The 14755-nt window shown below is 44.6% G+C and overlaps 3 protein-coding genes across 3 annotated transcripts; all 3 read left to right on the top strand.

Annotated features, from left to right (window-relative positions):
• Positions 1-3569: 3569 nt before the first annotated feature.
• On the top strand, positions 3570-5300 carry CTRU02_210501 (glycosyl hydrolase family 76; the record flags this gene model as incomplete). The annotated part of the gene is made up of 4 exons (XM_036730938.1): positions 3570-3666; positions 3812-4297; positions 4405-4649; positions 4722-5300. 4 exons carry the CDS (start codon positions 3570-3572, stop codon positions 5298-5300), a joined length of 1407 nt encoding a protein of 468 aa, XP_036577233.1.
• A 3104-nt stretch (positions 5301-8404) lies between these two features.
• On the top strand, positions 8405-9904 carry CTRU02_210500 (transposase; the record flags this gene model as incomplete). The annotated part of the gene is made up of 3 exons (XM_070205460.1): positions 8405-8551; positions 8597-8907; positions 9016-9904. The coding sequence occupies 3 exons, from the start codon at positions 8405-8407 to the stop codon at positions 9902-9904; spliced, it is 1347 nt and encodes a 448-aa protein (XP_070060703.1).
• Positions 9905-12890: 2986 nt separating this feature from the next.
• Positions 12891-13398, top strand: CTRU02_210499 (uncharacterized protein; the record flags this gene model as incomplete). The annotated part of the gene is made up of 2 exons (XM_036732135.1): positions 12891-12958; positions 13014-13398. 2 exons carry the CDS (start codon positions 12891-12893, stop codon positions 13396-13398), a joined length of 453 nt encoding a protein of 150 aa, XP_036576061.1.
• Between the last annotated feature and the right edge of the window lie 1357 nt (positions 13399-14755).

Here is a 14755-nt window from a genome sequence, read left to right as displayed (position 1 = left end):
CAGGATGAAGGAAGAAATATTGATTGCAAGAGGCAGATCGTAGCAGTTGATGGGAATAAACGTAGTAAGACGTGAGCATAAGAACAAGCATAGGTCTTGAACAAATGCAACATCAACATTGCAACCGAAGCTGTGTCCCGTATTTCATGTTCACCGCACCTGTGTTCGAGTAGTCAAAGATAGCAAACGATCTAGAAACAATCAAACGGTCGGACCAACAACTATCCACATCGGCAGATTTTGCCTAGCCGTACCGCACAACTGGCTTGGCTCCGGGCCGTATGGAGCGCCTGTCAAGTCGACTATTCTCCGGGCCACGGCGGTAAAGAGCCGGTGTCTCTTGGCTTCGGGACGTTCGGCTCACGCAATCTTGAAAGGTGGAAAGGTCAGCTGGACAAGGACTGACGGCCCCAGCGGCGGGAGGATCAGGTACGCGACCCTGCTTATGGGATGGCGGCGGGGCGGCGCATCGTATGTCGACAACGATACGAAATGTCGTACTGTGATACACGCCCTGGCCTGAAATACGTATACGCGTCTTGTATCGACAGGGCTGGAGGACGGCTTTCCGCCAGAAAAGTGAGTCTTGGTGGGGTTGTTTTAGTCGATGAGGGGATTCAGACGCGGAGGCCAAGGGGTCCGGCGTCGTCTCCCATTAGGTTCTAACTGGCGGATGCCACCCGGCTTGAAAACTATCCCGAGACTCCTACATAGTAGTACACGTTAGAGAAACCATACAGGCACAAATACGAATATCCCCTAGTATACATAACTGTCGAGGCCACCCAAGGTCCAGACCAGGCAAGTTCCGGGCCGCTCGGGCGCCGCTGATGGGGGAGTTCAGGGGAAAAGCCTGCTGTGACATGTCCTCCGCATGCGCTAATTTTATGGAGTCTTGGCGTTACAGTTGCCGCTGTCGCTGTCCTGGCACTGCCTACTACTAATACCTTAGGATGTACTCCGTAGTTGCTCCCCCATTCCCCCCGCGCCACTCTGGGAGCGCTGAGAAGGTTTTGGAGAGGGGGGAGCCGGAGGATTGGTCCAGCCTCCGTAGTGCAGAAGATATGCATAAGAGAGATTTTATGCAAAGAGTCAGTACTAATGTGGGTGTCCCTTCCCCTATTTGAAGCGCTGAAATTTGAACGTTCCATCCAAATTCCTGGCGGCCTTGGCATCGATAGCGACTGGTCTCGCTTGAAGACAAGTGGGTCCATTGACGAGTTTACATAATACAACCTTGAATTCTGGGTTTTGGGTTCAGCGGTCTCGACCGAACAGCTCCTTCCAGAGGACCCGTGTTCCCTGTTGCAGTTGCACTTCCCCTCCGGATTGACAGCACCTGCCTACCCAGCCATCCACCCCCAGTGGCTCTTCCCCAATGTCAATCAATTGCAAGGTCAATTTCATTCTTCAATCCACTCGAACAACCAGATTATCTCATCTCATCTCCAACTCACTCATCCTTACATCTCACTCATGATCGGATCGACTATCATCATTGCCCTCACTGACTTACGGAAACCTTCGCGCCGTCGCCCTTGACGATCCTCGCTATCCCGGTGTTTGACCATAGAACATCGAACCGCCCGTCAGCATCCTACACGGCAACCGATGGCCCCTCCCCTAAGGATACTGCCATTGTGTGATCTACCTTGGCCGCCCCGATCGGTTTGCTTGGCGTACATGGCCTTGCAAACACAGACTGCCTTGGCTTTTGGTGCACAACCACCCGCGCCGACATTGAACTGATCTGACAGCTTACTTTTTTTGTTCTTTCGCCTCTGCCATGTTTTGTTCCTTGCATTTTCCCGTGTCCGTGTTTCTCTGCATCCAAAGACGGCCGTCCGATTCCTTGAATCTGTCGCTCACGGCCTCTGCCATCCGACCATTGCAGCAAGTGTTCCCTTTTTAGTCCATCTCGTATGAGTGTGACCTTGCAAAGTTGGGATGAAGCTGCAGGCGCAAACTTAGCTAGTGTAAGATACGTGTCGTTTGCTGGCTTTGTCAGTTGTTGTTCCCCCCTCCCATTGTCGACCGCTTCCCTTTGTTGTTTTGGTCGCCACTAACGGTTCTCCCATTTGTCGGGCGGGCGATCATTGCAACTCACTATTGACTTTGATTCTCACCCAGTCCGGGTCTATTCAATTCAATCCATAGGTTGCCCTGAGACGCCATTGTACCGCCAAGCCGCCTGCTGAGTCTTAGCTCTAAGCGACCCCTGGATTCCTCTTGTTGTCGCATCCACAATACAGGCTTTGCTTCTCCGTACTAAATTGTACACATACTATAGTCACTGACGGTCGTTTAATTGAAAGCTGTCCACTGCCCTGACTCTTGTCTTGAGTGCGCCCGTGAGTCGTGACAAGACCCTCAAAGCCGCAAAAAAGCCCCTCGTTGTGACAGAGGCTCTCCCCTAGTTTTTCCTCACCTGGAATGAGTCTTGGCAATTCATTGCCAGGTAGGGATAGGCTGGACTGTGACGATGGCTGCCTCCTTGCCTCCCCCAGCCCTCGCCTTACCAAAGAGTTCGTCCCGTCTGTCTTTTTTTTTCTGACTGACTGACATTTTTGCTGAGTGTCTGTGTACGGATACTTTGTTGATGTCAGGGACGGGTTCCAGTTATACTGACTATAGACGAACTCTGATTTAGAACCGCAAATCTCTAAGGCACAGCAGCAAGCATGGCAAGGCCAGTCCCTGATGATGATGATTCCACCCCCCTCTTCTCGTCCATCCAGCCGCCCGCAGACACTCTTTTTCTGCATAACCTTGTTGATGTACCGTGGCTGACCCGTGGGATGCCGGCTCGTAAAATCCAATCATGGCCACCCCGTCACTTTTTTGGCGAGCAAGAGGAGTCTTGTTCGACATCAGCGCCGTCTCTCATTTGCTGCACAGCCCCGATGCCCAGAAGGCCAAGACCGTACCAAGAATACCAAGACTTTGGCGGCCACCAAGACAAATTCACCGCGTCATCCTGTCTACTATTAATGTACTTATTATTTTTTATTCCTGAATTATGTACTCTGTAGACAAATCCAGAATAAGAGCCAAAAGTGGTCCGGCTCTCCCGCAAACCCCCCTATTCCCGCATTTTCTGCCGGTTTGCTGTTTCTATTCCTGCCTCCATCCCCAGCTCATCCTCCACTCAACACCAACACTACTACACTTTTCTCACTCTCACTTTCACTCTCACCTCACCCACCGCCGCCGACAAGTCAACCACGAACCAGCCTCCCGCGGCGGGCTGTCCACCACGAAAGAACAACAACAACAACATCCCAGGCGGTGGCGGCCATGAACATTCGCTTTTCGTAGACGAAACCTTTTTTTCCCCCATTCAAACCTTCGCTATCCGTTTTCTTATTATTCACATTCGATACATTCGCTGCATCCGAACCAAACCCGACGACAGACTCAACGATCGACCGACCGATCGAATCTTTTTTTCCTCCCCCGATATTTGGAACCCTCCGCCAATGTTTATTTAAAGTCGTCTCGATTTGACATTTCAACTTGATTCTGATCGCGAAATCGCCGTTGCTCCCTTACCCGACCGGCATATCGCCATGGTCACATCACTCGCTTCTGCCGCTTCGGCGGCGTTGCTGCTCATCGGCAGCCTCCCGGCAGCTAATGCGCAGTACTACAAAATCGACACAACTGGTATGTGAACCCGGATCGTCGTGAGGATGAGGGGATAAGCAACGGGAGAACGACCCTTACCCCAAAATGCCGCCGCATCTCCAACTCCGACTTGTAGCAAAAGTATACCCTCCCCACTAACACGATGCTCCCCCGCAACCCGCAGAAAACATCAAGGCCTCAGCAAAAACCCTTGCCTACGACCTGATGAAGTTCTACAAGGGCAACGAGTCCGGCGAGATCCCCGGTATCCTGCCCGGTCCGCCCACGGAACACAAGGGCGACTACTACTGGTGGGAAGGTGGCGCCATGATGGGAACCTACATAGACTACTGGAAGCTCACCGGAGATTCGACCTACAACCACCTCATCATGGAGGGCATGCTGCACCAGACCGGCCCCAACGCCGACTACATGCCCCCGAACCACACCGCATCCCTCGGAAACGACGATCAAGGTTTCTGGGGCATGTCCGCCATGTTGGCCGCCGAGAACAAGTTCCCCAACCCTCCCGAGAACAAGCCGCAGTGGCTGGCCCTCGCCCAGGCCGTCTGGACCACCCAGGCGAGTCCCGACCGTCACGACGAGACCTGTAACGGCGGTCTGAGATGGCAGGTGCCCTTTTCCAATGCTGGATACAACTACAAGAACAGTACGTCCAGTCTTTCATTCTCCCCGGAGCTTTGGATGTATCCCAGGGAACGGGTGGTTGAGATGGGCAATGAAATGAAATGGTATGGGGATGCTAACACGGTACAGCCATCGCAAACGGTTGTTTCTTCAACATCGGCGCTCGTCTAGCCCGCTACACCAACAACGCCACGTACGCTCAGCACGCCGAAAAGACTTGGGACTGGCTCTGGGGTGTAAACTACATTGACCACGAGACCTGGGAGGTTTACGACGGTGGCCACGTCGAGCACAACTGCACCGACGTCAACAAGCAGCAGTTCTCTTATAACGCCGCCATTCTAACCCAGGGCGCGGCCTTTATGTACAACTACGTACGTTGCCTGCCCTCCAATCTTCTCATATACATGGATAGAAAGAACAAACCAAACTGACTTTTATTCCAGACCAACGGCTCCGATATCTGGAAGGGCCGCGTCGAGAAGATGACCGAGGGCCTCTTCGCGCACTTCTTCACCGACAACATCGCCCAGGAACTAGCCTGCGAGGGCCGCAAGGGCCAGTGCACGCCCGACATGTTGTCGTTCAAGGGCTACGTCCACCGCTGGATGGCCGTCGTCACGCAGGTCGCCCCCTTCATGAAGGACAAGATCCTCCCCATCCTCAAGGAGTCCACCCAGGCCGCCGTCAACCAGTGCACCGGCGGCGCCACCGGCCGCGTGTGCGGCTTCTACTGGGCCGATCGCACCTTTGTCGACCCCGCCGTAGACAAGACCACCGGCGCCGGCGAGGCCATGAACGTGCTCGCCGCCGTCTCAAGTCTGCTCATCGAGTCCGCCGAGCCCCCCGTCACCAACAACACCGGCGGTATCTCCCAGGGTGACGTAAACGCCGGAAGCAAATCCAAGGACCGCGTCGAGCCCGAACCGATCACCGTCTCCGACAAGGCTGGTGCCGGCATCCTGACCTTCCTTGTTCTGGCAGGTGGTCTGGGAACCTGGGGATGGATGAGCTTCGGCGATTAACGAGGAAGGCCAGTCGAGGATATAATCACGTGTGTTGAGATTGTTTGATTTTGCGTACTGTACGGGGGGTTTAACATATCTGGATGCGCATGGCATGGCGTTCTGGGTACACCGAGGAGTGTGTGGCGGTGGCGGGGGCGGAAACTAAACAAACTACCCACCGCCCTCTTATTGATAAATGGCTATATTCTGCTTTTTCCTTACACACCTGTTTACTTAACCTTTTTTTTTTTTTTTTCCCCTCAACCTTCAACCCTTCATGTACCTCACCCTAGACGGGGGATCGTGGAAGCGGAGGCGGTCGATGAAGAGTAGTCCGACCCCCTGCGCGCGCGGTGTAGATTTTTCCTGCGTGTGTACATTTCTAGTGAGACCCGTTAGGGACGGACGGCCTTGGGCGGCCCCTGAATGAAGAAATGCTCTTGCTGAACAAAGTGTCCCCTAGTGAAACCTGTTGCTTGAGGATGTCTGGTCTGAGGTTTAGTCTGCTACCGTTCAAGCTCGAAAGCGGCAAAACTGGCTTTCTGCGCATTTACATTGACGGTTCACAGGCACCAAGCCTCGCAGCTTCTTGGGGAGTTTGCGTTGGCTTCGCGACGAGGCAGTCTTGCTCTCTAGCAAGAGCCGGAGTTTTTCGATGGTCGCAAACAACTCGATGTCCTTCGGGGGGTCAGCGTTTTTCCTACTATATCTTTTGCCCTGGATATGGATATAGAGATTGAGTAATTCGAGTTTAAATGAATCTTGCCAGTAGACGATTTTTAGGGGGTTATTTCGTACAACATGGTAACGCACTCTGTCTGGCTAGGTGCTGGATATCCGTCGTCAGCAGGCTGGTCACGGGGACGCGAAATGAGCAGGTTACTTATCTTGGGTTAAGTTGCGACATCTAGCTTCTCGTATCACTGACGACAGCCAAGCCGAAGCCAAGACAGGTAGGGGTTAGAACTGTGGGATAGGACTAATGTATGAGAAACAGTGCTCAAGCAAACAGTCAGAAAACAATAAACAGCGACGAACGAACACGTAAACGTAGATGGGATATGACAAAGGCTCTGGTTCGTGAGGATCTGACGCAAAATACTGTCGCGGGCGTCAGCTATCTCTTCGCGGAGTATATTCTAACCACAAAGCTTACGATTTTTGTCAAGAACGTCACTTCGGGCAATTTCAACCCGAAATTACCACTTGCCTACTTCACAGTCTACGGAAGTTTCGGATTCGTGTTTTCACTAGTCACCTCAGGAACCGGCGGTGTCACATGAGTATCATTGATACTTCAATCAATCCCCGCTGCATAAGGTTGCAGACTTGGGCCTGGTATCCACAGTTGAGACTCTCAGCGGCATCGATGCTTCGGTGGCAGCTAGGGACGCTATGTAACAGACTCTGTTCATGTGCGCTATTATAAATAGAGTCAAGGCCATGCTTCAAGGAAACTTAGAAAGTGCCTCAAGAGAACAGACTATGCTGCTTCAAACGAAATGTACAGTCCCGGAATGCGATAACTGCTGCGAATTCCGACAAGGCTGACACCAAATGTATGAATTAGGGGAAGTTTCAAGCTGCTTCAAGCGCGATAAATTCCCGAAAGAGTATGAGAACCCGCCAATTTAACGCTCTTGGCGAGAATGAGGTCATTCCGCAGTAGATAGGGTAGGCCTCTGGAAATGCTTTATATATGCAAAAGGTAAATTGAAAATAAGACCGACTAGTGTAAAAAGAGCCAACCTAATTTCAGTGCATATACCGCGCGCTAGCCAGGGTTGTTGCGAGTTTCCTTAAGAAGTAATACTCATTTGGAACTAACTAAGCGTATCAGAATCCCAAACATGAAAAGTTTAAGCTCTTCCAGAGAATAAAAAAGGGAATTGATAGGGACGCATCACGAATTGATAGGGACGCATCATCCTTAGGGACGCATTACATTCTAAGGTTGTGATTGGCTAGAAATTTTGGTGACCTACAGGTACAAGTCGGCGAAGGCGGTGAGGCTAGCGTTGCTAACGCCCCACCTTTTCACAGCTATAAGAGGCCTGCCTCCGTTTCATAGACATAAAGCCGGCCTGCCCTACTAGCCTACGTTTCTTAGCTATTCCTCCTATTTAAGATTTGCAAAACTATCTAAACGACTGCTTTTATAAATCTTAAATAGTAAGTCTTTTTCTTCCTTTCTAAGGAGGAATTAGGTTTTATTAAACTAAACTAAAACGGCTTTTATAAATCTTAATTAATTTCTACTTTTATTTCTTCTTATATAATAATAAAGAATACCCCCCTTACTTTTAACGTTTAAGACTCTTATTATTACTACTAAGTAGTTCTTATTAACTCCTCGTCTTATAGATGCTTGCTTATAATCTTCTTCTATTTGAATAAAAGCTAGTTAATTAGCTAGTACTAAGAGTAGTTACTTAGCTTCGTATCTATTACTAGGAAGAGGTTAGCGCCTAGCTACTAGCTATCTTTTATATAAGCTTTACTAAGGTAATCTTATTACGGCTTCTTAGTAGTTTACTATACTTACGCCTTGCTATTAATTAGTTAGGTTATTAACTTTATAGTTAGCTATATAATTATCTAGCTAGCTAGCTACTTAATTAAGTATTATCTTTTAATAATAAAGATAATAAGACTAGCTATATTAAGTTTTTAAGTTTACTACGAAGGTTTCTTATAATCTTTAGATTAAGGATCTATTAATATAGATCCTAGGAAGAAGACTTTTATAACTACTATTATAAGTAAACCTTATCCTTTATAAACTATACCTTATCTATAAGTTTAGAATAGATCTTATAATAGTATAAGATACTATACTTTATAAAGATAGTATAGTCTTTTATATAACGTACATGATAAGCGAGTGAGACAGACAAGCGAGTGAGACAGTAAACCGCGACCGTCGCACCTTGACGCGACCGGCACCTTTTCCTCTACAATAAATCATGGAATCAGCTAGTATTGAAAGAAGGTTACAAATTGCCCTTCAAGCAATGAGAAATGACCCAAAACTTAGTGCTCGGGCCGCAGGTGCACTCTATACAGTCAGTCACGCAACATTAAGCCGGCGACTAAAGGGAATAGTCTCACGACGCGACAGCATGCCTAATTCACGGAATTTATCAGATTTAGAAGAGAAGACAATAGTTGAGTATATTCTCGACCTAGATGCGCGATCATTTCCTCCCCGGCTGAGTGGTGTGGAAGAAATGGCCAATCGACTTCTCGCAGAGCGCGACGCGCCTCCAGTTGGGAAGCGCTGGGCTTCTAATTTCGTCAAGCGACAACCATAGCTTAGGACGCGTTTCTTTCGCAAGTATGACTATAAGAGAGCTCAATGCGAAGATCCAGAGGTGATTCGTGGCTGGTTTTCGCTTGTGAAGAATACAATTGCGAAGTATGGTATTGCTGATGCTGATATCTACAACTTTGATGAGACCGGCTTTATGATGGGCGTTATTGCTTCTGGAATGGTTGTTACAAGTGCTGAAAGGCGTTCAAATACGAAGATGACACAGCCTGGCAATAGGGAATGGGTTACAGTTATCCAGGCTATTAATTCCCAAGGGGAGAGCATCCCGCCATACATCATCGTTGCAGGCCAGTATCACCTCTCAAGCTAGTATACAGAAACCTCTCTTCCGGGCGATTAGGCTATTGCAACGTCTGAAAATGGATGGACAACAAACGAGAGAGGTATTGACTGGATCAGACACTTCGACATTTATACAAAACCACGTACGTCTGGGAAATATCGCCTCCTCGTTGTTGATGGTCATGAAAGTCACCACTCCGCAGCCTTCGAGCTCTTTTGTCAAGAAAACAACATTATTACACTGTGCATGCCGGCTCACTCGTCTCATCTACTTCAACCCTTAGATGTTGGTTGTTTTCAGCCGTTAAAGAATGCCTACGGTCGGCAAATTGAGAATAAGATGCGGCGAGGCACAACCCATATCTCGAAGGAAGATTTCTTTGCAGCATTTCACGAAGCTTTTAAGCAGTCTTTTACGAGGAAAAATATCCAGGGAGGTTTCCGAGGAGCTGGACTTGTCCCTTTGAATGCAGAAAGTGTTCTCTCAAAGCTGGATGTAAAGTTCCGAACGCCAACGCCTGAGGAGGGGGTCCCTCAGACACCAGACCCTTGGATCTCTAGGACGCCGAGCAACCCAAGCGAAGCAAGATCACAGTCTACTTTTATTAAGAGTCGAATCTCACGCCACCGAAGCAGCTCTCCAGCATCAATTTATAGTGCTGTGAGTAAGCTAGCCAGAGGGACAGAAGGACTAGGGCATCGGGTAGCATTACTAGAGTCAGAGGTTCAAATCCTTCGAGAGGAGAATGCAATATTAAGTCGGCGTCGAAGGGCTAAGAAAACACGTCTACAGAAAGGAGGAAGTCTTACTATATCTACTGGAGAGGATATACAGTCGCAAAGAGAGGCAGACACGCAACTACAAGAGGAAACGCGACGGAGTAGTGGTCGCAAAGTGAGGTCTGAGACGACTCATCGTCGGTGTGGCGTATGCGGGAATACAGGCCACAACGCGAGAACATGTCAATTTATTGAGGAAACATCCGAAGAACAGGAATCCGAGTAGTATTAATCAATCTAAGATTTCTTGTTATAGATTTCGATATTATTGTCGCGAAGGTCTGGTTTACTGTCTCACTCGCTTGTCTGTCTCACTCGCTTATCATGTACGTTAGTCTTTAAGAGGCGTTAGAAATAAATTTCTACTTATTAGTAAAGCCTTCTTTACTAGACGGTATTGCTTTGTAATTAAACTAAGATATTATAATAAAAGTATTATTTAAAGCTCCTTAAGGTACTTAGATCTATTCTTTATAAACTTACGGCTTATAAAGATCTTATCCTATATATAAGCTTACTTAAAGCAAACCTCTTAATCCTTAAGTATATCCTATATTATATTAACTAAGTAATATAAGTAGCTAAGTTTATTAAGAAGATAGCCTTTAATATTATTATTACTTAATTCCGTTTTTAAGGTTATACGGATGCTAAAGTTTTAATACTAGTAAATAGAATAACATACCTACTACTCCCTTAATAGTAGATATATTCTATATAGGTAGTTTAGAATAAGCTATTAGTCTTTAAACTCTTTATAAAGGTTTGCTTATGCTTTCTTAAAAGTATCTTTTATCTTAGTAAATAGAACTAACTTCTATATTATAAAAACCCCCGGTAGTTATATAGTATAGCCTTATCTACTAAAGTATAGATATAAGCATAGTCTTTATTATTAAGTTTAGTAATTAGTTATAAAGCTAGATCGTCTTTTTTAAACTTACTATTATTAAAATAGCTTTAAAGCTACTTCTACTTAGCTTTAAGCATAATGTTTAAGTTAATATAGTAAATATAAAGCTATTATTATATATTTAGAAAGTATTTATTAAGAACTACCTTTATCTATCTATCGTAGTTAGTAATAATAATATCTAGTTAGTAAATAAAGTTTTAATTAATAAGTTATAAGATACTTTGCGATAAGAACTAAAACCCTTCTAGTCTCTTATTATTAATAAGACTAAATACTATATTAAATACCGATCTAAGATATGTTTGCTTTATAGCTTAGAAGAGTAGAAGCTTAAAGCGATTAGTATTATAAGTATTATTAAAGCTAATAACCTTAGGGAACTGCTTCTATATCCGGAGAAAGTATAGAAACGTCTAGACAAGCCTAACAAGCTGATTCGGCTTATTATCTACCTACTTTATAATATAAAGGATTTCCTACTTATTAAAAAGCTTAATTAAAGCTATAGTTAGTATATACTTATTAAGCTTTTCGTAATTAATTTAGGCTTTAGTATTATAAATATCTTACTAAGTAAAAATAGATTTAGGAAACTACTTTTAAATAATAATACTTACGTTATATACCTAAATACTAACTTACTAACTAGTAGTCTTAACTATATCCTTAATAAGCTTAGTTAACTTTTTATAAGATAAGTATATAAATAATACTAAGCTAAGGATATAATTATACTAGCTATATATTAAGTTAGAATACTAACGTAAAAGCTATTTCCTTTCTTTTATTACTTTAGTAATAATTTACTATTAGTAATTATACTTCTAAGATATATAAGCTTAGATACTAATACCTTTACCTTGTTTTAATAGCCTAAATCGATTATAACGAAGTATATAGCGAATTATATATCTTTTATAATAGTATTTATTATACTTTATAATCCTAAATCTATGCTTTTTTATAAATTTATTAACTTAGTCGAGGAAGGTTTTAATTATTACTTCTAGTTTGCTAAGGATTAGTAGGTTTAGAATAGTTTCGGGGGTAGGTAATTTCGACCTTTTGCTTATAATAAGGAATAAAGTACTTAGAAAAGATAGTATCGCTATTACTTCTAGGCTTTATCGGGGAGGTAAATAAGGTAGAGGAGGAGGAGACTTGCCGATTAAAGATATATCTAAAAGGTATAGTAAGTAGCCTTAAGCCTTACGATATCGACGAACGCGTTTACATTATTAGAAGAAAGTATATATAAGACGTCGGTTTATTTTAATAACCTTTTAAATAAAGCTTAGAATAATAAAGAACTAATCTAAAATAGGTTATAAAAGTTAATTTTTAAGTTATAATACTAATTAGCTTTCTTTTAATTAACGTTTAAGTAAAATTATATATTATATATATATAATCCTTTTTAAAAAGGAATATAGAAGATATAATTTATCTCTTTAAAAGTTATAGCTTATATTAAAATCTTACTATAATTATTTAGGTAGAATCTTAGAGATTAGGTTAGGTTAACCTTTACGATTGCTAGCTTTATAAAATTAACTAATAATAGTATTACTACTAACTAAGATAGTATAGCGTTAACGCTTAGGAGAAGGTAATTAACTATATATACTAAAGCTATTAGGTTAGCAACGCGATTAAAGCCTTAATTAACTTATAAAAGTAGATATCTTAACGTTATAAAAGAGAATAAATTAAATATGTCTAATACGCTTTCGTAGTTATAAAAGGATAGGCTAAGAAGATAAGAAAGATACTTTATTAGATGATAGCAGAATTCGGATATACTAATAATAAAATTTTAAGCTAATTATAACCTTAGAATATAATACGTCCCTAAGGATGATGCGTCCTTATCAATTCGTGATGCGTCCTTATTAATTCCTATAAAAAAATAGCCGATTAAAGTTCTACTATCAACTTAATCTAATAAAAACCATACTATTTTATGTTCTATATATTGTTGCATGGATTAGGACGTCGCTTGGAGGTTAAGTAGAGTAATATCCAAATCTTCGTTAACAGACTCGGATTACTAACCTCTCCGAATGTTTATGTCGCCGCTAGCAATAACCTACATCATGTTATTATAAATAAAGATTTCCCTTTACCTCGTTGTGAAAGGATTTTGAACATATAGCTCTCTCTCTCTCTCTCTCTCAACTCTCAATACACAATTAAACCACACCTGGTTCTGATTCTATTTACTAAAAGTAGGCAACTCCTAGCGTGTGGCACAACCTTTAGAATGCAAGCAGAAACTAATTTTAGTCAAATTAAGATGAAGTCCTACGTTATTATGGCTGCACTAATGGCGTCAGCTGCTATTGCTGCGCCGACAGCAAAGGAGTAGGAAACGTTCCTTACAGTCGATACATATTCCATTCCTAACTCCGTGTTTTAGTGTACAAATCGAAACCCGTGCTCCTCCCCGCGGGCACAACTACCCAGCTCCAGGCGGCTCAAAGGCAGCTGGAGTTGCTGCTCGTGATGACCCCCGCGGAGGTAACTATCCGGCCGCCGGCCACTCGAAGCCAGCTGAGGTTGCTGCTCGCGATGACCCCTGGGGATATGACTACGACGGCGCTACAGTAGCTGAGGTTGCTGCTCGTGATGACCCTCGCGGTCATGACTATGCGGTTTCCGACGATGCCACGGTAGCCGAGGTTGCTGCTCGTGATGACCCCTGGGGAGGTAACTATCCGCCCTCCGGCCGCCCGAAGTCAGCTGAGGTTGCCGCTCGTGACGATGCCCGCGGACACAGCTATGGGGCTCCTGGCGGCAACTAAGTCATCCGCCTTCTGCTTGAACATCACATGGTCCCTCGGCGGTCTAGGATAGTTTGAGGAGATGGAAAATCAAAGACGGCTATGTCATAAGAGATGTTGTCTTATATGAGCCCTGAGCGTAGAATGATAATGAAAAAAAGCCCCAACAACACAGTTCCCCTGAAAATCTATCAGATGCGTCTCAAGCTATGGACTACAGCAAAGGAATCACAAGGCTCCATACACATTTTCGACACAGCCTGCGGTGCCGTCGCACCCATTGAGTCTTCATACGGAACCTCTCCAATATGTTCATCAACTATAGCTGCGCTCGTCTGAAGCCTTCCATCACACCTCATAGAAAAGACGTCTACAGATAATTCGCCGTCGGGCAGCCATATTTAGTCGCTATCGAACAAAGGGTTAGTCCGGTAAAGCTGTTTAGCCAGCGGAGAAAAGAGAGAAAAAAGGGAATGAACTAAAAATGAGAGGCAAAAGAATTGATGGGGGAGCTTGAAGCTGAAATGAATTGAAATTGCGAGATCAAAACAGGCAGAACATGCTTGGGCAGGGCCGCTGCTCGTTGCGGTTGGTCGCAGTTCGGAAGACCATCAAACTCTGGACAGGCTCAATTTTGGCCTTCCCTCTGTCTTGACGATTGAATTTCAATTTCTAGTCCATTGCGAGAGTGCTGTCTGTCGACATCTCCAGGTAAGCTATAGCCGCCTTCGTACAACGCGCAGAACCTTTGCCAGACCATGGAGTTGTTGGCGTACACAAAGTACTGTGCAAAGGAAGAAATCTAATGTTCAGGACGCCTTAGTATTTAATATCTATCCAAGATATGAGCTTAAATATGACCATGGTATCAGTGATATTAATAGGAAACTACGTAGGACAGGGGGTACAAAATTTAGCCTTCCTCCGACAATAGATATTCTTCTTCACGGCCGGGTTCTTTGCAAAGGTGCCTAACTCACCATAAGGTACTTGCCCTATTCCCCAGATTGCACGACCTTAGTGCGGCGGTTGATCTATACACACTTAGCAACTGATGGCATGAACCTGGACGTGAAAAGATGTGAAACTAAAGAAGAGAAGAGTAACCAGTGCCAGCATTGACTCGACAGGGGTGCTGTTTTTAGGGCTAACTTTATCTGACAAGGTTGGCAGTTCTGCAGGTCCTGCACTTCGCGCAAGGTAGAGTTTGACCATTGAATAAGGTTAATTTTTGGGATTATCCGATCAAACACTCAAATTTGAGTTGGCGGCTCTTTTAAGGCGATTATGGTCGGACATATGGGCTTCGAGCTGATTTTCCATCTGTCGTACAATGCGGTCCTGACGTCCTCTACCCAACTTGAAGAACGGTTTTCTT

Source organism: Colletotrichum truncatum (genome assembly GCF_014235925.2).
Source record: "Colletotrichum truncatum strain CMES1059 chromosome Unknown Contig_0007, whole genome shotgun sequence".
Lineage (NCBI taxonomy): Eukaryota > Fungi > Ascomycota > Sordariomycetes > Glomerellales > Glomerellaceae > Colletotrichum > Colletotrichum truncatum.
The sequence above is the reverse complement of the archived record's forward strand: the minus strand, read 5'-3'. Positions and strand labels throughout refer to the sequence as shown.